At 36.3% G+C, this 23,849-nt stretch overlaps 1 protein-coding gene across 10 annotated transcripts in view; it reads right to left on the bottom strand.

Moving 5' to 3' along the window:
• The window catches only part of RALGAPA1 (Ral GTPase activating protein catalytic subunit alpha 1), a 273,838-nt gene that overhangs the window by 46,271 nt on the left and 203,718 nt on the right, over window positions 1–23,849 (bottom strand). For all 10 annotated transcript variants that reach the window (XR_007152890.1, XM_047862177.1, XM_047862172.1 and 7 more), the window contains 2 exons: window positions 23,017–23,140; window positions 14,280–14,435 (listed from right to left, as the gene is read on the bottom strand). Coding sequence is in view for 9 of the 10 variants with exons in the window: in XM_047862177.1 (XP_047718133.1) it covers window positions 14,280–14,435; window positions 23,017–23,140 (280 nt within the window). In the remaining variant the exon portion in view is untranslated. The remainder of the gene's footprint in view (window positions 1–14,279; window positions 14,436–23,016; window positions 23,141–23,849) is intronic.

Raw genomic sequence — 23,849 nt, forward strand, 5'->3', positions numbered from 1 at the left:
CAACCACAGAAAGAAATGAAATTTTGACACCTGATACAACATGGATGAACCTTGAACACATTATACTAAGTGAAAAAAGACAGACACAAAAAGACAAATACTGTATGATGCCACTTACATGAGGTACTTAGAATTGGCAAATTCACTTAGTGTTTACCAAGGGCTGGGAGGAGGGGAGAATGGAGAGTTACTGTTAATGGACAGAGTTTGTGTTTGAGAAGAAAAAAATCTGGGATTTCCAGTTTATAGTATGGTACATAAGAAGCTTAGAAGTTTCCACTTTATCCTAACAAGTAAAAAGCTGAACAAACTGGAAAATCAAATACACTTCTTAGATTAGAGAAGTAAGGTCACAGAGCAAATCACTGCCCCCAAAATTGGACAGGCAGGCAAATATGGAGAATGACAACAAAGCAGACACCTCTGTCTGAAACTTGTGGCAAGGTAGGAAAATGTAAATTGTAATTGCAAATTCCTGGAAACTCAGTATGGACAGGCCTAAGAGGCTGAAGATACATCAAAACCAGAGTTAGATAGGGATGATAAAATTACAACTATGATTAACATGCTAAGGGTTCTAATGGAAAAAGCAGACAACATGTGAGAACAGATAGATAACATAAGCAGAGAGATAGAAATTTTCAGGGAGAATTAAAAAGAAATGCTAGAGATAAAAAACAAAAAACAAACAATCTAACTGACATGAAGAATGCCTCTGATGATCTCATTAGTAAACTAGACATGGCTAAGGAAAGAACCTCAGTCTGATAACAATAGAAACTTCTAAACCTGAAATCCAATGAGAAAAAAGACTGGAAAAAAAAACCCAAACAAAATATCCAAGAACTGTGGGACCACAAACACTGTAACACACGTAAGAGAAGAAGAAGAAAGAAAGGAACAAAAGCATTATTTGAAGCAAAACTGAGAACTGCCCCAAATTAATGTCAGATATCAAATCACAGATCCAAGAAGCTCAGAGAACACTAAGCAGGAGAAATGCCCCCAAAACTACATTTAGGCATATCATCAAACTTCAGAAAATTACAGATAAAGAAAAAATCTTAAGACAGAGGAAAAGAGCTATTTTATTTATAGAGGAGCAAAGATAAAACATCTGACTTCTCCCCTGAAACCACACTAGCAAGAGAGTGAAGTGAAATATTTAAAGTGCTGAGAGACAAAACTACTGACACCTAGAATTCTGTACTCTGTAAAATAATCCTTCAAAAGTAAAGGAGAATAAAGACTTTCTCAAACAAAAATTGAGGGAATTTGTTGCCGGTAGACCTACCTTACAAGAAATGTGAAAAGAAGTTCTTCAGAGAAAGGAAAATCATACAGGTTAGAAATACAGATCTATATAAAGAAAAGCACCAAGTAATCAATAACTGCAGAGAAAATAAACTTTCATTTTTCTTACTAATTGATCTAATAGATCACAGTTTGTTCAAAGTAATAATAGGAACAATGCATTTGATTATGTATGCTTATGTGTGTGTGTATATATACATATATGTATATATATATGCTTATCTATAAGTAAAATAAATGATAGCAATGATACGGGGCTAGAAGGGAAAAATTAAACATATGATGTTATTATAAGGTATTTGTAATATCCATGAAGCAGTATGGTATTATTTGAAAGTGGACTTGGATTAGCTCTAAATGTACAGTATAAACTCCAGGGCTGTGGCTAAAAAAAGTTAAAAAAGAAAAGAAGTATAATTGATATGCTAAGAAAGGAGAGAAAATGGAATCATTTTATAAAGTGCTCAGTTATAACTAGAGAAGGCAGAAAACGTGTGGAATACGAAAACAGAAACAAAGAACAAGGGTAACAAATAGAAAAAAGTAACAAATGTGGAAAATATTAGTCCAACTATAACATCACTTTATATGTCAATGGTCTAAGTATACTATTAAAAGACGAACACTGTCAGAGTGGATCAAAAAAATAAGACTCATTTTAAATACTAAGACATCTAGATTAAAAGTAAAGGAATGGAAAAATATACCATGATAATACCAATAGAAAGAAAAGTGGGAGTACCTATATTAATTTCAGACAGAGCAGACTTCAGAGCAAGTAAAGTTATCAGGGATAAAGAGGGACATCACCTAATGATAAAGAGGCTGGTACTCCAAGAAGACATACCCAATCCTTAATGTGTATGCACCTAACAACAGAGGGTCAAAATATATTAGGCAAAAAACTGATAGAACTGCAAGTAAAAGTAGAAGAATCCACTATTATAGCTGGACACTTTAATACCCATCTATCTGAAATGGAGAGATCCAGCAGGCAGAAAATTGGTAAGGATATAGTTGAACTCAACAGCTCTGTCAATCAACTGGATATAATTGACATTTATAGACTACTTCATCCAACAATAGCAGATTACACATTCTTCCCAGATTCACATGGAATATTCACTAGATTGACTACATTTGGGCCATAAAACACACCTTCATAAATTTAAAAGAATAGAAATCATACAATGTCTATTTTCAGACCACAATGGAATTAAACTAGAAATCGACAACAAAAAGATAGCTGGAAAACCCCCAAATACTTGGAGATTAAGCAACTTCTAAATAACACATAAGTCAAAGTATTCTCAAGAGAAAATTAAAAATATTTTGAACTAAATGAAAATGTTCTGGAAATAGATACTTGTGATGATTGCACATTATAAATGTTTATGCCAATGAACTGTACATTTAAAAATGGTTAAGATAGGACTTCTGAGAAGATAGTGGAGTCAAAGTATCCTAAGCTCACCTCATCCCACAGACACACTGAGGTAACAGCCACATCAGTGAAACTAACTCTGAAAATGACTCACAACTTGAAGACTGGCAGAACAGAGCTTCCATAGTTAATGGTACAGAGAAGACCACATCAAAAACGGTAGAAGGAGCAGAAGCGTGGTTGGGAACTCTCCCTCCCAGAATCCTCCCCTGTCCCTGTGAGAAAAATCATAAACGAGAGGGACACTCTAAACATAAAGAAGCAAGAGGATCAGACCCAACCCCAGGCACCCCAGGCATGGGGATGCCCATGAGACTTTGGCTTTGAAAACCAGTGGCTTAACTTTGAGGATTTTTCAATCAGTAGGGTTTAACTCTGACTACTTTAAAACTGAGTTCCTGGGGTGCCTGGGTGGTTCAGTTGGTTAAGTGTCCAACTTTGGCTCAGGTCATGATCTTGAGGTTTGTGAGTTCGAGCCCCAAGTCGGGGCTCTGTACGGACAGCTCAGAGCCTGGAGACTGCTTCTGATTCTGGGTCTCCCTCTCTCTTTGCCCCTCCTCTGCTCGTGCTCTGTCTGTCTCTGTCTCAAGAAAACGAAAAACAAAAAACAAAAAACAAACATTAAAAAAAAATAAACAAAACTGAGTTCCCACCCTTAAAGAGCCAGCATAACAAATAACCCAGGAGATATACAGCACAGAAGCAGCAGTTTGAAAAGCAACTGGGATAGGGCGCCTGAATGGCTCAGTTGATTGAGTGTCTGACTCTTGATTTTGGCTCAGGTCATGATCTCATGGTTTGTGGGATTGAGCCCTGCATCAGGCTCTGTGATGGCAACATGGAACTTGTTGGGATTCTCTCTCCTTCTCTCTCTGCCTCTCCCCTGCTTATGCTCTCTCTCCCAATCTCTCTCAAAAATATATAAACATTAAAATAAATGAAGGAGCACTTGGGTGGCTCAGTCGGTTAAGCGTCCAACTTTGGTTCAGGTCATGATTTCATGGTCCATGGTTTTGAACCCCACGATTGGCTCTGTGCTTACAGCTCAGAGCCTGAAGCCCACTTCAGATTCTGTGTCTCCCTCTCTGTCTCTGCTCTTCCTCTGCTTGTGTGCTCTCTTTCTCTCTCTCAAAAATAAATAAATAAACATTAAAAATAAAAACCAACTGGAGTATGAGAAGTAGATTTAATCTACTTACTAATCTCAAAACGTGTTGGAGGGGCAGGGATCTTTGGAAGAATTTTCCAAAAACAAAAGTGCTGGCTGGCAGACCATTCCTCGCCTGCCTCCCTTCCACCCTAGACAGCCAGATATTTGTGGGAAGCAGAGTGAATGTTCTCTGTGTATCTTGTTAGCACCATGGTTCCCACCCCATCCAACCAGCCCTACTCCACAGACATTCCTGCAAAGTGGCTCCTGCTCTGAAAAACCCTGCTGCAAATAACCCTAGCAGAAACCTGCACCACTCCAAAGTGATTTGTGTCTTGGGGACAGGAGAAGATAACCACACACACCAGTGTGCCCACAGTCCTGGCAGCTGAACCTTGCAACTGGCAATGCAAAGGGAGTGCCCTGCTGATCAGTGTGACTGCACCCCTACTCATGTGACTAGGGGCAGGCACCTGGTTTGTTGGCCCCACTCATCAATGGAAGCCTCTAAGAGCAGAACAGGGAGAGAGCCATATAGTGCCTAGGTTGAGGGCAGGTATCTGGTCTGACTGCTGATACCACCCAACTACAAGCTTGTGGTGGCCCCAGACAGGCCCCTTAACAGCACAGGGGCCAAACTCCTGCCCAGCATGCTCACAACAGGCAAAGTGGGCCACTGTAGTTGACTGTACTGAATGTAAACACAGCTCAGCCACAACAGTATGGAGCATGCAGCTCACACAGGAGACACTGCTGAAGTGACTGGTTTTGATGAATAGGAGAACATTGTGCTAGAGGGCACCAAAGGATGTCTTCTTCATAAGGCTACTACTTTGCAGATCAGGAGATGTAGCTGACTTTCCTAATACACAGAAACAAACACAGAGAGTCAGACAAAATGAGGAGACAGAGGAATTATGTCCCAAATGAAAGAACAAAACAAAGCCACAGCAAAAGAGCTGCATGAAACAGAGATAACAATAGGCCTGATAAAGAATTCAAAGTAATGGTTGTAAAGATACTGGATTTGAGAAAACAGTAGGGGATCTCAATGAGATCTTCAAGAAGGAGATAGAAAATATAAAAAAGAACCAGTCAGAGATGAAGAACTCCAATTCTATAACAGAGATAAAAAATACACTAGAGGGAATCAACAGCAGATCAGAGGAGGCAGAAGAATGGATCGGTGATCTGGAAGGAAGAGCAATGAAAAGCAACCAAGCTGAATAGTGAACAGAAAAAAATAATAAAAAATGAGAATAGGTTAAGGAAAATCTATAACATCATCAAGCATAATAACATTCACATTACAGAGATGTCAGAAGGAGGAGAGAGAAGGAAATAAGAGATGAACACTTCCCTAATCTGGGCAGGGTAACAGAAACCCAGATCCAGGAAGCACAGAGACCCCCAACAAAATTAATCCAAAGAGGTTCATACCAAGACATAATCATGAAAATGGCAAAAAGTAGTGAGGAGAGAATTTTAAAAGCAGCAAGAGAAAAGTTATACACAAGGGAAACCACATAAGGCTGTCAGATGATTTTTCAGCAGAAACTTTGCAGGCCAGAAGGGAATGTAATGATATATTCAAAGTACTGAAAGGAAAAAACCCTGAAACTGAGAATACTCTACCCAGCAAGATCATCATTCAGAGTAGGAGAGAGAGAGTTTCCCAGACACACAAAACCATCACCACTAAGTCAGCCTTACAAGAAATGTTAAAGGGAATTCTTTGGGTGGGAAGAAAAAGCCAAAATAGTTGTAAGAAAATAACGAAAGGAAAAAAATTTCACAAGTAATCACAAACATATAATAAAAGTAGACTGACCGCTTATAAAACCAGTATTAAAGTTAAAACACGAAAGTAGTAAAGCCAATTATCTTTATAAAAATCAGTCAAGGGATTCACAAAATAAAAGGATATAAAGTATGACATCATATACATAAAATGTGGGGTGAGGAGTAATAATAGATTCAAACATAAGTGACCATCAACTTAATACAGACTGCTATATGCATAAAATGTTACACATGAACCTAATGATAACCACAAATCAAAAACCTGTAATAGATACACAAAAAATAAAGAGAAAAAAAATCAAAGCATTAATACTAAAGACAGCCATCAAGCCACAGGGGAGAGCAAGAGAAGAAGGAACAGAGAACAGCTACAAGAAGAACTGCAAAACAAGTAACAAAATGGCAGTAAGTACATACCTATCAATAAATAGTCTAAATATAAATGAACTAAATGCTCCAATCAAAAGACAAAGGATGACTGAATGGATTAAAAAAGCAACATTTATATCTTGCCTAAGAGAAATTCACTTCAGACCAAAGGACACATGCAGACTGAAAGTGAAGGGATGAGAAAACATTTACCATGCAAATGGAAGCAAAAAGAAGGCTGGAGATGCAACACCTATATCAAACAAAATAGACTTTAAAACAAAGACTGTCTGAAGAGACAAAGAAGGACAATAAATAATCATAAAGGGAACACTCCAACAAGAGTTGTAACATTTGTAAATATATATGTACTCAATACATAAAGCAACTTGTAACAGACATAAAGTAGCTTTTGAATGACACATTAGACCAGATGGACCTAACAGATATATTCAGACATTCCTTCCAGAAACAGTGAAATATATATTCTTTTCAAGTGCACATGGAACATTCTCCAGAATAAATCACATTAGACCAAAAACAACACTCAATAAATTAAAAAACGATTTAAATCTTATCATGCATCTTATCTGACCACAAAAGTATGAAACTAGAAATCAATCACAAGAAAAAGATGTGGAAAAAACAAAATACATGGAGACGAAACACATGCTACTAAACATTAAATGGTTCAACCAAGAAATCAAAGAGAAAATACAAAATACATGGAGCCAAATGAAAATAAAAACACAAGGGTCCAACATCTTTGAGATGCAGTACAGGCTGTTCTAAGAGAGAAATTTATAGTAATACAGGCCCACCTCATAAAACAAAAATCTCAAGTAAGCAATCTAACCTTACACCTAAAGGAACTAGAAAAAGAAGAACCAAGAAAGCCCAAAGCCAGTAGAAGAAATAATAAAGATCAGAGCAGAAATAAATGAAATAGAAACTAAAAACAATAGAACAGATGAATAAAACCAGGAGTTGGTTCTTTGAAAAGATCAACAAAATTGATAAACCTTTAGCCAGACTCTGAAAAAAAAAAAAAGAACCCAAATAAATACGATCAGAAATGAAAGAGGAGAAAGAACAACCAACACCACAGATATTCAAAAGACTGATTATAAGAGAGTATTATGAAAAATTATATGCCCACAAATTGGACAACCTAGAAAGAACTGGATAAATTTCCAGAAACATAGAACCTTCCAAAACAGATTCAGAAAGAAATAGAAACTTTGAGCAGGTAAGTTACTAGCAACGAAACTGAATCAGTAATCACAAAACTCCCAACAAACAAAAGTCCAGAACCAGATAGCTTCACAGGTGAATTCTGTCAAATATATAAAGAGGAGTTAAGATCTATTCTTCTCAAACTACTCTAAAAAAGAGAAGAGGAAGAAACGCTTCCAAATTCATTCTACAAGACTAGCATTATCCTGATACAAAAACCAGATAAAGACACTACAAAAAAAAAAAAAACCCAAAAAACAAAAAACAAAAACACTACAGGCCCATATCTGATGAGCACAGATGCAAAATCTGCAACAAAATATTAGCAAACTGAATCCAACAATGCATTAAAAAAATCATTCACCATGATCAGGTGGGATTTATTCCTGGGATGCAAGGGGTGTTTCAATGTTCAAAAATTAATCAACATGATAATCACATTAACAAGAAAAACAATAAAAACCATATGATCATCTCAAGAGATGCAGAAAAAAGATTTTACCACTCATGGTAAAATCTCTCAAAAAAGTAGGTTTAGGGGGAACATACCTCAACATAATAAAGACTACGGATGAAAAACCCACAGCTAACTTAATATTCAATGGTGAAAAACTCAGAGCTTTTCCTCCAAGATCAGGAACAAGACAAAGATGTCCACTCTCACTACTTCTATTCAACATAGTACTAGGAGTACTAACCACAGCAATCAGAAAAGAGAAAGAAAGAAAAGCCACCCAAATTTGTAAGGAAGAAGTAAACCTGTCACTATGTGCAAATGACATTATACAATAGAAAACTCTAAAGACTCCACCAAAAAACTATGAGAACTGACAAATAAATTCAGTAAAGTTGTAAGGTACAAAGTCAATATATAGAAATACGTTGTATTTCTTGACACTAATAAAAAAGAGGGAGAAAGAGAAATTGAGAAAACAATCCCATTTACAATTGCTCCAAAAAGAATAAAATGCCTAGGAATAAACTGCACTCCTAAAACTATAAAACACTGATGAAGGAAACCAAAGATGACACAAATGGAAAGATATTCCTTGCTCATGGAATGGAAAAGCCAACGTTTTAAAATGTCCATACTGCCTAAACCAATCTATGAATTCAATAAAACCCTTATCAAAATACCAACAGCAATTTTTACAAAACTAGGATAATCCTAAAATTTGTATGGAATCATGAAAGACCCCAAAGAGCCAAAGCAATCTTGAGAAAGAACAAAGCTGGAGGTATCATAATCCCAGATTTCAAGATACACTACAAAACATTAGTAATCGAAACAGTATGGTACTAGTACAAAAACAGACACATAGATTAATGGAAGAGTACAGAGAGCCTAGAAATAAACCAGTGCTTATATGGTCAATTAATCTAAGACAAAGGAGGGAGAAATATACACGGGGGGAGAAGACAGTCCCTTCAACAAATAGTACTGGGAAAACTGGACAGCATGCAAAAGAATGCTGCACTGGACATGCTTAAGAGTGAAACTGGACCACTTTCCTACACCACACACACACAAAAAAAAACCTCAAAATGGATGAAACATCTAAATGTGAGACATGAAACCATAAAACTCCTAGAAGAAAACATCGGCAATAATTTGACATCAGCCACAGAAACATTTTTGTAGCTATGCCTTCTCAGACAAGGAAAACAAAAGCAAAATTAAACTACTGGGACTACAACAAAATAAAAAGCATTTGCATAGTGAAGAAAATCATCAACAAAAGGACAAGGCAGCCTACTGAATTACAGAAGACATCTGCAAATAACATATCTGATAAGGACTTAATACACTATCTTAAATATATAGAGAACTTGTCCAACTTAACACCAAAATAATAACATGATCAAAAATGGGCAGAGGACCTGAATGACATTTTTCCAAAGAAGACACACAGATGGCCAACAGACACATGAAAAGATGCTCAACATCATCAGGGAACAACAAATCAAAACCATAATGAGATACCACTTTCCACCAGTCTGAATGGCTAGAATCAAAAACAAAACAAAAGAACTGCCATGAAATAATAAGTATCAGCAAGGATGTAGAGAAACAAGAACACTTGTGCACTGTTGGTGGAAATGCAAACTGGTGCAGTCACTGTGGAAAACAGTAAGGAAAACAGAATTATCATATGACCCAGTAATTCCACTACTGGGTATTTACTCAAAGAAAACAAAACACTAATTTGGAATGATATATGCACCTCTGTGTTTACTGCAGCATTATTTGTAACAGCCAAGATACAGAAGCAATCCAAGTATCCATCTACAGATGAATGGATAAAGAAGATGTGGTAATATATATACATTAGAACATTACTCATCCATAAAAACAAAGGAGATCTTATCATCAGTGACAATTTGGATGGACCAAAAGGTATAATGCTAAGTGAAACATCAGTCAAAAAAAGACAAATACCAAATGATTTCATTCATGTGTGGAACATAAGAAAAAGAACAAACTAACAAAGAAAAAATGGACAAAGACAAAATCAGATTCTTAAATACAGAGAAAGAAACCTGGTGGTTGCCAGAGGGGAGAAGGGTGGAAGGATAGGTGAAATAGATAAAAGAGATTAAGAGTACACTTATCAATAATAATAATGAGCACTGAGTAATGTGCAGAACTGTTGAATCATTATACTGTACACCTAAAACTAATGTGACACTGTATGTGAATTATACTTTGGTGAAAAAGAAATTTCCAAACCCTAAAAATATTAAATAAAAAAAAATTTTAAAGGTGACAATGATAGATTATATTTTTTACCACAACAACAACAAAAACTTTCTGTAGGTGTGGATGAAACAAACTATTAGCGTTCAATGTTTAATCCCTCCAAATTCTCTAATAAATCCAGCACTTACAAATTTTACCATTTAATAATATAATTTTAATTAGAACTCAACCATTTAACAATTCTTAAATGATATAATCCTCTCCAAAATTAATTTTTTTATGATAATGAATTGTTAAACATCTGTTTCAGAAACTTAAGTAATTAAGGACAAACCCTCATGACTATTTTGAAGAAAATAAGAAATCTTACTTATTTGACATTTCAACAAAGGTCACAGGAAAAAGATTTTAATTAATTAATTAATTTATTTATTTTTCAATATATGAAATTTATTGTCAGATTGGTTTCCATACAACACCCAGTGCTCATCCCAAAAGGTGCCCTCCTCAATACCCATCACTCACCCTTCCCTCCCTCCCACCCCCCATCAGCCCTCAGTTTATTCTCAGTTTTTAAGAGTCTCTTATGCTTTGGCTCTCTCGCACTCTAACTTTTTTTTTTTTCATTCCCCTCCCCCATGGGTTTCTGTTAAGTTTCTCAGGATCCACATAACAGTGAAAACAGATGGTATCTGTCTTTCTCTGTATGGCTTATTTCACTTAGCATCACACTCTCCAGTTCCATCCACGTTGCTACAAAGGGCCATATTTCGTTCTTTCTCATTGCCATGTAGTACTCCATTGTGTATATAAACCACAATTTCTTTATCCATTCATCAGTTGATGGACATTTAGGCTCTTTCCATAATTTGGCTATTGTTGAGAGTGCTGCTATAAACATTGGGGTACATGTGCCCCTATGCCTCAGTACTCCTGTATCCCTTGGGTAAATTCCTAGCAGTGCTACTGCTGGGTCATAGGGTAGGTCTATTTTTAATTTTTTGAGGAACCTCCACACTGTTTTCCAGAGTGGCTGCACCAGTTTGCATTCCCACCAACAGTGCAAGAGGGTTCCCGTTTCTCCACATCCTCTCCAGCATCTATAGTCCCCTGATTTGTTCATTTTGGCCACTCTGACTGGCGTGAGGTGATACCTGAGTGTGGTTTTGATTTGTATTTCCCTGATAAGGAGCGACGTTGAGCATCTTTTCATGTGCCTGTTGGCCATCCGGATGTCTTCTTTAGAGAAGTGTCTATTCATGTTTTCTGCCCATTTCTTCACTGGGTTATTTGTTTTTCGGGTGTGGAGTTTGGTGAGCTCTTTATAGATTTTGGATACTAGCCCTTTGTCTGATATGTCATTTGCAAATATCTTTTCCCATTCCGTTGGTTGCTTTTTAGTTTTGTTGGTTGTTTCCTTTGCTGCGCAGAAGCTTTTTATCTTCATAAGGTCCCAGTAATTCATTTTTGCTTTTAATTCCCTTGCCTTTGGGGATGTGTCGAGTAAGAGATTGCTACGGCTGAGGTCAGAGAGGTCTTTTCCTGCTTTCTCCTCTAGGGTTTTGATGGTTTCCTGTCTCACATTCAGGTCCTTTATCCATTTTGAGTTTATTTTTGTGAATGGTGTGAGAAAGTGGTCTAGTTTCAACCTTCTGCATGTTGCTGTCCAGTTCTCCCAGCACCATTTGTTAAAGAGACTGTCTTTTTTCCATTGGATGTTCTTTCCTGCTTTGTCAAAGATGAGTTGGCCATACGTTTGTGGGTCTAGTTCTGTGGTTTCTATTCTATTCCATTGGTCTATGTGTCTGTTTTTGTGCCAATACCATGCTGTCTTGATGATGACAGCTTTGTGGTAAAGGCTAAAGTCTGGGATTGTGATGCCTCCTGCTTTGGTCTTCTTCTTCAAAATTACTTTGGCTATTCGGGGCCTTTTGTGTTTCCATATGAATTTTAGAATTGCTTGTTCTAGTTTCGAGAAGAATGCTGGTGCAATTTTGATTGGGATTGCATTGAATGTGTAGATAGCTTTGGGTAGTATTGACATTTTGACAATATTTATTCTTCCAATCCATGAGCAGGGAATGTCTTTCCATTTCTTTATATCTTCTTCAATTACCTTCATAAGCTTTCTATAGTTTTCAGCATACAGATCTGTTACATCTTTGGTTAGATTTATTCCTAGGTATTTTATGCTTCTTGGTGCAATTGTGAATGGGATCAGTTTCTTTATTTGTCTTTCTGTTGCTTCATTGTTAGTGTATAAGAATGCAACTGATTTCTGTACATTGATTTTGTATCCTGCAACTTTGCTGAATTCCTGTATCAGTTCTAGCAGACTTTTGGTGGGGTCTATCGGATTTTCCATGTACAATATCATGTCATCTGCAAAAAGCGAAAGCTTGACTTCATCTTTGCCAATTTGGATGCCTTTGATTTCCTTTTGTTGTCTGATTGCTGATGCTAGAACTTCCAACACTATGTTAAACAACAGCAGTGAGAGTGGGCATCCCTGTCGTGTTCCTGATCTCAGGGAAAAAGCTCTCAGTTTTTCCCCATTGAGGGTGATGTTAGCTGTGGGCTTTTCATAAATGGCTTTTATTATGTTTAAATATGTTCCTTCTATCCCAACTTTCTCAAGGGTTTTTATTAAGAAAGGGTGCTGGATTTTGTCAAAGGCTTTTTTTGCATCGATTGACAGGATCATATGGTTCTTATCTTTTCTTTTATTAATGTGATGTATCACGTTGATTGATTTGCGAATGTTGATCCAGCCCTGCATCCCAGGAATGAATCCCACTTGATCATGGTGAATAATTCTTTTTATATGCTGTTGAATTCGATTTGCTAGTATGTTATTGAGAATTTTTGCATCACAGGAAAAGATTTTAAGTACCACATAATTATCATGCTTAATATAGTGAAGTAAAAATATCCTGACATAATTTTCTTTAAAAAATAAAAAAAAACTTTTTAACAAAAAATGATGTACTTTGTTCTGTTCTTGTGTTTGCAATCTAAGATACTATTAATTTTAGACTTTAGAAATTGTATATGGAGTCCTGAAAATGGTAATGATAAATATGATTCACGGGCAAGTTCTCAATGATTAAAATGATCTTTGCACTATACTCATAATTGTCTCTAGGTGTGACTTATTTTCATAGAGATTTAACATGAGTTGATGGAAGAAAGTGCTTAATTGAAGTTTTAATGAAGTTTTATACTCCAATCCAACTCTTTACCATCTTCTTGTCGGTATTCATGGTTCATTTTCTATTTCTAAAAGCTACAGGACAAGAAATTCTATACTACTAAATTACTACTCATTGCAATCTAATTAGCATCCATATATAATTATCAACCATTAGTCATTTAGTAGGCAATTTCCAATAGTATTCTAAACTGTAAACAGAAAGCATCAAGGGTATTAAATCAATCTTACCAAATATTTGCGAGCAGTTCTGAAGTTCCTTTACAAAAGAGCAGGAGAATAATCATTTTCACAGTTTATTAATAAAGCATAAAGAGTTTTGGTATCAGGCAGAAGAGTATCAAGTAAAATGACCAATGATATTAAGTTAGCAGTTTTTAATAAACTGAAGGAGGAGGAGGAAGAGAAGGTAAAGAAATGTTGGACAAGGTAAGGTTTTACTCTCAAAAATATTTCTCCCTAATAAAAGCAAACATGGACTGAATATATACAATTGTGCTAGAACAACTTTTGAATGCCAGTGCCAGCCACAGAAAAATGGTAGTGTAGGTTTTAAAAGATGTGGGCCATCAAAACCATTCCATCATATCTCATAAATTCTAAGGCAGTAAAATGTTTTTCATAATTAATGAAGGCTTACTTTATTTGCTCTGTTAGTTTTAGTTAAAACTTGTGATACAGTATGTTATATTTTAAGTGCTTTGTAATAATTTATCTATATTTTTTGCTCTCATTCAGTGTAACAGTTATATCTATCCATGTATGAAAAGACTTGAAATACAATTTCACCAATTTGAACATATAAAGAAGTTTTCTCAATTTGTCATATCCCCATTTTCTTGAAGACAAATCCTTTGTTAAGGCAATTAACTTTCAATGTTATTGTTAAAGAAAACAGCATTTGCTTTACAACAATCCTGTTTCTGAAGACAGCATTAGGTGAAGAGTGTGGAGTACTCAGAAACAGTGCTTGATCAGTTAGATTACTTACATATTTTATATATTTATTTTCTTAATTACTAGGATTTCAATGTTTTTTCTCAGCACTTACTTTTTTGGTCAAAGAGTCATCAGTATCAGAAGGCATTCTTGTTGATACATGAAATATTACTTCTACTGTGGAGGTAGCAAAATACGGTGTGGTCAATCCAGTGCTTTTGTTTTTTTGTAGTCCTCCCATGAAACCACAGTGGTTTGTAAGATTGACCTGGGAGCAATGAAGAGACACATAATATTAGTCAACTAAACAAAACTCGAGAACTTACTATTGAAAAAGACTCAAATTTCTCAATTTGCAAAAATATATGGAGAACAAGCCTTTTGCATGTTCTCAACTAATGCTTGATCCAGAATTATTAGTTAGAGCTGCTCTGTTCACACTGGTACTTTTTCTTAGGTATTTGAGGATGCCTAATTAGTAGGAGTTAATTAGGAAAGAAATCAACTGCTGTGCACTATGCATCTTTTGTTAGGCTACTAGGTGTTAATGCTAAATTGTGAAGGCTATGGGAGGACACCAAGGCCAGAGAGAAAAATCAAGTGGCAAAAACCAAGACTGGAAAGTTAAAACAATAATGTCACTTTGATAAGATGATTAATTAGATATGTCATTTTTACACATTGAAACTGGTTTTTTTTTTTTAATTTTTTTTTCAACGTTTATTTATTTATTTTTTGGGACAGAGAGAGACAGAGCATGAACGGGGGAGGGGCAGAGAGAGAGGGAGACACAGAATCAGAAGCAGGCTCCAGGCTCCGACCCATCAGCCCAGAGCCCGACGCGGGGCTTGAACTCACGGACCGCGAGGTCGTGACCTGGCTGAAGTCGGACGCTTAACCGACTGCGCCACCCAGGCGCCCCTGAAACTGGTTTCTTAATTATCAGTACCTATCACACAGCTCAGAACAAAAATACAAAAATGCAGAACTGCACTTCTCATGCATTAAAAAAGTACAAATTAATCTGTGCAGATTTTTGCACATATTTTTTTCCTGAGTATAAATAAAAGACATGCTAATATCAGGGTCAATTCATTGAGTGATATTCCTTGGACTTGTGTGATACACAAAGCCAGCAACTTGTCTTACTGAAAATTAAAGAAATACTAGAAAGGAAAAAGAAACACAAAAGAAAAAAGAAACTTAAACACTGCTTGCATCTCTTCACTCGGAGAAACCACTTTATATGTATATTTTTAAAAAATAAAATCTGAAATATGGATGGACCTAGAGGGTATAATGCGAAGTAAAATAAGTCAGTCAGCTTATGATTTCACTCATATGCGGAATTTAAAAGACAGAACAGATGAGCAAAGAAAAAAAGGAACAAACAAAAAAGCAGACTCTTAAATATAGAAAACTGGTGGTTGCCAGAGGGGGGGGGGGGGGCGGTGTGGGTGAAACAGATAAAGGGAATTGAGTATACTTATTGTGATGAGCATTGAGTAATGTATACAATTATTGGATCATTATACTGTACACTTGAAAGTAACATAACAGTATGTTAATTATACTTCAATAAAAAATTAAAATTAAAAAAAATCCAAGTAACTGATAAAGTGAATTATAAAAACCAATCTTTGTACCATGTGAACTAAACATGTCTCAACTATCAATATCAGTTACAATGGCTGAACATATGAAAAATTAGTTTTTACACCACTACAAGATTGCCTCATCACTTATAAAATTTAAAAAAAAATTGGCTCAGTAATACATTCATATAATTAAAAATTCAAAAATATACCAAAATTCTTCCTTTGATAGCTCTTGTGTATAGCTACTCAGTTCCCCTTCCAGAAAGCAGTTTATTAAATATCCTTCCAAAAACGTTCTCTGTATATGCAATTAAATTCTTATATGTATGTGTGTATACACACACACAGCACACACATATAATGTTCTGCACCTTGCTTTTTTTTTTGCACTTAAAATACCCTGAAAAGTACTCATTAGTAAGTAAAGAGCTTCCTCATTTGTTTTGTTTTCATGGCTTCACAGAAATTTATTTTCTTGATGTACAATAATTTAACTAGTCCCCTACTTGAAGGATATTTAGGCTGTTTCCAGTCTTTGCTATTATAGTCAATGCTGCAGTGAATAACACAGAATACATGTCATGTTGCATTTGTGAAAGTAGAAGTGTAGGACAAATAATTAAAAGTGGAACTGTAAGTCAAAGGGCATATGCACTTTTAATTTGAAGCTTGCTACCAAATAGCTCTCTACAGATGTCACCAACAGTGAATACGAATACCTGTTTCCCTCATGGCCTCTCAAATATATTATCAAACTTTATGATCCTTGCTAATTATGATAGGTGAAAAATAGCATATAAGTGCAGACCTTTTGTTTTGTTTTAGTGAACAGGTTATTTATCTTCAGGTCAATTCTCTGATCATGTCATGGAGAAAAAGTCTCATTTTAGTGTTCCTTTGCTCTGAACACTTTTGTAATACTTGATGGTCTCTATGTTTTTAATTAAAATTTTTATCTAGAGATAACTGTAGATTCACAAGAAGTGTTATGTGACTTCTATCAGATTCCTCCAATGCAAAACTGTATTATAGCCAGGATACTGGCATTGATACGATTAAGAAACAACATTTTCCTCACAAGGATCCTCACTTCCCTCTTAACCTACCCCCTGAAACCCTGGCAATCAGTAATCTGTATTTCACACTAAAATGGTCATTTCAAGAATGCCATATGGGGTGCCTGGATGGCTCAGTCAGTTAAGCGTCCAACCCCAGCTCAGGTCATGATTTCGCAGTCTGTGAGTTTGAGCTCTACATCGGGCTCTGGGCTGACAGTGCAGAGCTTGGAGCCTGCTTTAGATTCTGTGTCTCCCTCTCTCTCTTCCCCTCCCCTGCTTGTGCTCTCTCAAAAACAAATAAACATTAAAAAATTTTTTTTAAAGACATCAGACAGTGAAATAATTTTTTAATTATTTTTTCTATAAATGTTTTTATTTATTTTTGAGAGAGTGTGAGCAAGAAAGGGGCGGGGGTGGGGGGGGACGGGACAGAGGATATGAAGCAGGCTCTGCACTGACAACAGCAAGCTCAATGTGGGGCTTGAGCTCACGAACCATGAGATCATGACCTGACCTGAAGTCGGACACTCAACCAACTGAGCCACCCAGGTACCTCAGACAGTGAAATAATTTTTGTATCAACCATCAAACATAACTATGAAAATATCAGAGGGGAAGTAAAGCCTAGTGTATTTACCCATATTTTTTTTTGCCACGCTCTTACTTTCTGGTGTTCCAAGGTTCTATCACTTCCTTTCTGTTAAAAGAATGTCTTTTAGTTCTTCTTTTAGGGTAGGTCTGCTGGCAACAAGTTCTCTAAGTTTTCCTTCATCTGAGAATGTTTTGCTTTATTCCTTTACTAGCTATATGATTCTGGTTGACAGCATTTTTTTCTTTTAGCACTTGAAAAATATTGTCACTTTTTTCTGATGAGAAATTCACTATTATTCTAATTGTTTTCCCCTTATAGATGAGGAACAAATTTTCTCCGGATGCTTTTGAAATTTTTTTGAGACTTCTTATTTTTCAGAAATTTAATTATGATGTGTCTTAGTATGGATTCCTTTAGATTTATCCTGTTTGGGTTTCACCCAGCTTCTTCAATCTGTAGCTTTATTAGCTTTATTTCTCCTGCCAAATTTAGGAAGTTTTCAACATTATCTCTTCAAGTAATTTTCAGACTCAACCTCTTTCTCGTCTCCCTCAGATAACAGGAATGTTAAATCTTTTGTCATAGTCCCATAGGTCTCTGATGCTTTGTTCATTGTCCTTAAATCTATTCTGGGGCATCTATGTAGCTCAGTCGGTTGAGTGTCCAATTCTTGATTTTGGCTCAGGTAATGATCCCAGGGTCATGGGATCGAGCCTTGTGCCAGGATCTGTGCTAAGCATGGAGCCTGCTTGAGATTCTCTCTTTCTCTCTCTCACCACCCCTACCTTCCTTCTGCCTTTGCCCCTTTCTCCACACAATGTGCTCTTGCTCTCTCTCTTTAAAAAAAAAAAAAGTCTATTCTCTCCCTGCTGTTCACATTTTTTACTGTTTTATCTTTCAGTTTATTGATTCTTCTATACTCCCATATCTATCTGACTCTGTTGCTGTGCCCATCTACTGAGCTTTTTATTTCAGTGATGAAATTTTCAGTTCTAAAATTTCCATGTAGTTCTTTCTTGTATCTTTTTTTTTTTTTTAATTACTGAGACTTCCTATTTTTCATTTATTTCAATTGTGTTCTTCACTGCTTGTGAAGGCATTTATATTATGGTTATCCCAAAATCTTTGTCACTTGATGTTGGTATCTACTGTCCTCTTTTCATTCAGTTTGAGGCCTCTCTGGGTCCTGGAATGATTTTTGATCAAAGCCTAGACATTTTCATGTTATGAGACTATACATCCTATTTAATCCTCCTGTCTTAGTTGGCTGTTTTGTGACACAGCTCTGTCAAAGAAGTGAGGTGGTTACTGCCTCACTATAGTTAGATGGAGGTTCCCCACTTAACTTCTGCTGACACCTGCAGAAGGGAGATCTTCATTACTGTTAGGTGGAGGCAGGAGTTCTGGTTTCTTATGTCGTATCCACTGAGACAAGGTTAGTCCTTAGTTAGTAGGGTTAGTCTCATTACTGCTGGATGATGGTGAAAGGCCTACTTTTCCACCAGGCCTCCTGTGATCTACCCAGTGGAGGAGGCAGGGTAACTCATTATGCTGGAGGTGGCAACAGATTTCCAGGTTCCTCATGTAGTCTCCACTGACCTTGTGGTGTGGACTCTCATGAGGGTGAAAGTCTAGGCTCCCTAACTGACCTTTGTTGTCAGAAATGGAGATGGAAGTCAAAGTATTTACTTTGGTTGTTGGAGTTTGGTTGGTGTTTGCTTGGAGTAGAGCAGTTACTGTCTAAATATTTTCTTTCTCTAGATTGCCCCTTTCCTGATCCGTTGGCTAGAAAGAGTGGGCTTTTGTTGGGATTCTTTTGGTCAATGCTTGTTGATGTTTCTAGGTTGCTGGCTATTTCAGATTCAAGTTGGAGATATATGAGACAAAAAGAAAACCTTGAAAACCTTGAGAACCCATCATGATGTCATTCGTTGGTCCTGAGTTGGTCTGTCTTCTTCTCATCGCCTTTCAGAGTCTTTTAATATTTGTTTTATATGTAATGTCCAAAGTTTTTGTTACACTTAGTGTGAAGAGTAAGCAGAGTATGCCTCTTGATCTTCTTAAAAGTGAAAGTTTCCACTGTACAACTCAATGCACATTAATATATTCACAGGTAAGTGCAATCATCACCACAGTCAATCTTAGAACATTTTCATCACTTCAAAAAGAAACCCTGTACTCTTTAGCTATCACCCTGATCTTCCCTCATCCTTCCAACTAGTCTGAAGCAACCACAAACCTATTTTCTGTACACGTATGTTTGTGTGTGTGTGTGTGTGTGTGTGTGTGTGTGTGTGTGTGTGTATGTTTCATATAAATGGATCATAACACCTGGTCTTTGTGACTGGTTTCTTTCATTTAACATAATATTTTCAAGGTACACCCACACTGAAGCACACATCAAGATTTCACTCCTCCTCATAGCTAAATAATATTCCATTATAGTAATATACCACATTTTATCCATTCACCCATTGATGGACATTTGGGTTTTTTCCACCTTTTGGCTATTGTGAAAAATGCTACTATGAACATTCATGTACAAGTTTTTGTCTATATATACAATTCCATTTCTCTTGGATACCTATCTAAGAGTGGAATTTCTGATCATATGGTAATTCAGTGTTCTACTATTTGATGAGCTTCCAGATTGTTCTCCACAGCAGTTGCACTATTTCACATTCCTAATAGCAGTGTAAGAGGGTTCAGATTGTGGTGAATCCTACCCTACAGTTGTTAGTATTCGACTTTTTGATCCTAGCCATCTTAATGGGTGTGAAGTAGTTTTTTTCTGTGGCTTTGATTTGCATTTTTCTGATAATGATGTTGAGCATCTTTTCATGAGCCTCCTGGCTATCTGCTTATCTTATTAAGAGAAATGTTTATTCAGGTCCTAATTTTTTAATTGGGTTGTTTTCTAATTATTGACTTGTAGGAGTTCTTTGTATATCTTAGATAGAAGTCCCTTATCACATATATGATTTCAGTTATTTTCTCAAATTCTGTGGGTTGTCTTTTCACATTATTTATGATGCCCTTTGAAGCATCAAAGTTTAAAGTCTGAAGTCCAATTTATTTATTTTTCCTTTGTTGCTCATGTTTTTAGTGTCATATCTAAAAATCCCTTTTGGGGCGCCTGGGTGGCGCAGTCGGTTAAGCGTCCGACTTCAGCCAGGTCACGATCTCGCGGTCCGTGAGTTCGAGCCCCGCGTCGGGCTCTGGGCTGATGGCTCAGAGCCTGGAGCCTGTTTCCGATTCTGTGTCTTCCTCTCTCTCTGCCCCTCCCCCGTTCATGCTCTGTCTCTCTCTGTCCCAAAAATAAATAAACGTTGAAAAAAAAAAATAAATAAATAAAAATCCCTTTTATTTGTCAATTATACCTCCATAAAGCAAGGAAAAAAAAGCCATATCCAAATCCAAGGTCATGAAAATTTACCTCATGTTGTCTTTTAAGAGTTTCATACTTTTAGCTTTTACAATTAGGTTTTTGACCCTTTTTGAGTTAATTTTTGTATATACTGTGAGGTAATAGTCCAACTTTATTCTTTTGCATGTGGCTTTCCAGTTGTTCTGGCACCATTTGTTGAAAAGACTATTCTTTCTCCACTGGATGGTGCTGTCACTTGTTAAAAATCAGTTGACCATAGATATATGAGTTTAGTTCTAGAATCTCAATTCTTTTTCATTGATCAATATGTCTATTTTTGGTGCACTGCCATACTGTTTGATTACTATTGCTTGTATTAAGTTTTGAAATAAGGAAATGTGAGTACTGCTAATTTGTTCTTTTCCAAATGTCTCTTGCTTTTACTAATATGTTTCTGTTTTTTTTTAACAGAAAATTTATTTAGAGTGTTTATACTTTCTGAAGCCCTTTCATGTAACTAATCTCAACTGAACTTCCCATATCTATTACCTAAAATAGATTACCTTGACAAATACGCAAACAGGAACAGAGACCCCAAGTAACTCAAAGTGAAATAACGTGTAAGGTAAGCCATAAAAATATATACCGAATGCTAAAGGCTTATGTATCGGACACTGTACAAGGCACTGGGATGTCTTTTAAAAGGAAAAATCAGAGGTGCCTAGGTGGCTCAGTTGGTTAAGCGTCCGACTCTTGGTTTAGGCTTAGGTCATGATTTAATGGTTTGTGAGTTCAAGCCCCTCATAACTGTGCACCACCAGTACAGAGCCTGCTTAGGATTCTCTCTCTCCCTCTCTCTGCCCCTCCCCTGATCGTTCACTCTCAAAATAAATAAATAAACTTAAAAAAACAATGAAGGCTAGTTTAACAACAACAAACAAAGGGAAGTTCAATGAGATCAAAGTGCTTTTCCTCTAGGAGGAGCTTATAGTCTAGTGCAGTGGTCTTCAACAATTTTGCTCATGTACTATAACAATTTTAAGAAACTATGTATTAAACTGACAACTATAATGAAAATTTTCATCGTTAGTTTAAACTACTACAAAAGATATCATTTCCAGTGTACTGTATGTCACATGTATATGCTTTTAATATATTTTCATCAAAATTGTAGAGCTACTGATTTGGCTGATACAATATATATAAAATGCCTGCTATTAATGACAAATCGATCAGCCAGCATCAAATTCCCTTTCTGATAGAAAATGTCTGACACTTCCTGTGTCAATTTGGGTAAACATATTAATCCAAATTTCTGTGACAAATACCTCCCTTCTGAGTTAACAATTCTAAGATAGACAGATTTGGTACAGGAACCTTGACATGAGCAGGTTGCCAGGATAACATGAAGTGCAGTGCCTTTCAACATTTGTTGATTTGCTGTCAGAGACTCTCTCAGAACATGCCTTCTTGAATGAACTTTTTTTTTGGCATCAAACATTTTGGGGCAATGTAGGACTCAAATGAGTGTGTGGTATGCCTTTCTTTTACAAAGTTGAAGAACTGAAAAGGTGAGGCAAGTGACTGCAGAAAGGTTTTCAGGCATTAATTTCAGTAAAGTTGAGGAACTAGAAATTAATCTCCTCTAAACTAACCTAAAAGCCTTGGTACAGCACTAAAGATATTCATATCTTAGTTTGAAGATCACTTGTCTAGTGGTCACAGCTGTGAGGAAACTCCAGCTCTCCTAAACCTATGACTTCAGTGCTCTCTAACAATATACTGACTCATTAAAAAAACCAACAACCTTCCTTTCAGGGTCTGAACTGCTTCTGTCTTTGCAGATGGGAAATAAAGCAGAAACAATAACAAACCCATCGTTAAGTTGTTGAGTCTCCTAAAATAATTCTAAAATAAGCTAGAAAGCAAAAGAAAACCACTGCTTCCAAATAAAAATACAATGATATTTGGTATAATTTAAAAACAATACCTCCCAATCGGGGTGCTTAGGAGGCTCAGTCGGTTCAGTGTCCAACTCTGGATTTCAGCTCTGGTTGTGACCTCATGGTTCCTGAGTTTGAACACTGTGTTGGGCTTTGCGCTGATAGTGCAGAAACTGTTTGGGATTCTCTTTCTCTCTCTCTCTCTCTCTCTCTGTCCCTCCCCCACTTGCGATCTTTCTCAAAAATAAACAAACATAAAAAAAAAAAAAAAAAAAGAAATAAAAACAATACCTCCCAACCAAGACCGGCTACAAAATCTTCATATGCTTGACTTCCACCTGTATTGGTGAGAATGGAATGTTTGTCTTCTTGTCCTTCAGCAACATAGAACACTGCGATCTTGTGAGTCTCTCGACTGTAAAATAAAAGATTATACCATTCATTTAATCATTAATTTATCTATTCACTCATCCAATAATTAAGTTCAATGTACAAAGTATGTGGCAATAAAAAGAGGAAAATGAATTAAATCTTATAACCTACAGAGGAAGATATGTAATTGTAAGTAAAAAATTAGGAAAGTTATAAACTTGCCAGTGGAATAAAAGAAAGGTATGATTACTTCCGACTGGAGAAACAGAGAGACACTTAAAGGAAAGAGTAATGCTAAGTTTGGTGAAGGCAAGTGAAATCTGACAAATGAAGAGGAGAAAAGAGTATCAGGAAAGACATGTGTGAATGCATGAAGCACCTAAAGAATTATCTACTGTACAATGTAGATGAATCCCAGAGTTAAATGGACGTGTTTTAGAAATAAAACTAAGTATAGCAGTAGAAATATGAGTGAGAAATGATCCATTTCTTCAAAGTACAAAATAAGAAATTTATACACAAATATTATAGAACCATATGGAATAACTGACAAGGTCTTGGACATTTTTTTAAGTCTCCCTCAAATTAAAACTGCTCATAAAAACAAATTTCTTGAGTGACATTTGGCCTTCCAAGTTAACTAGGGCATACTACATTCGGTCTAGGGTGATTTAACAACGCATGGACTAATGAACTTTATGATCAGAGGTAATGTTTTCACTACTACAGTATGTAGGAATTAAAAAGGAAGC

This window comes from Prionailurus viverrinus, chromosome B3 (genome assembly GCF_022837055.1).
Source record: "Prionailurus viverrinus isolate Anna chromosome B3, UM_Priviv_1.0, whole genome shotgun sequence".
In the NCBI taxonomy this organism is placed as follows: domain Eukaryota; kingdom Metazoa; phylum Chordata; class Mammalia; order Carnivora; family Felidae; genus Prionailurus; species Prionailurus viverrinus.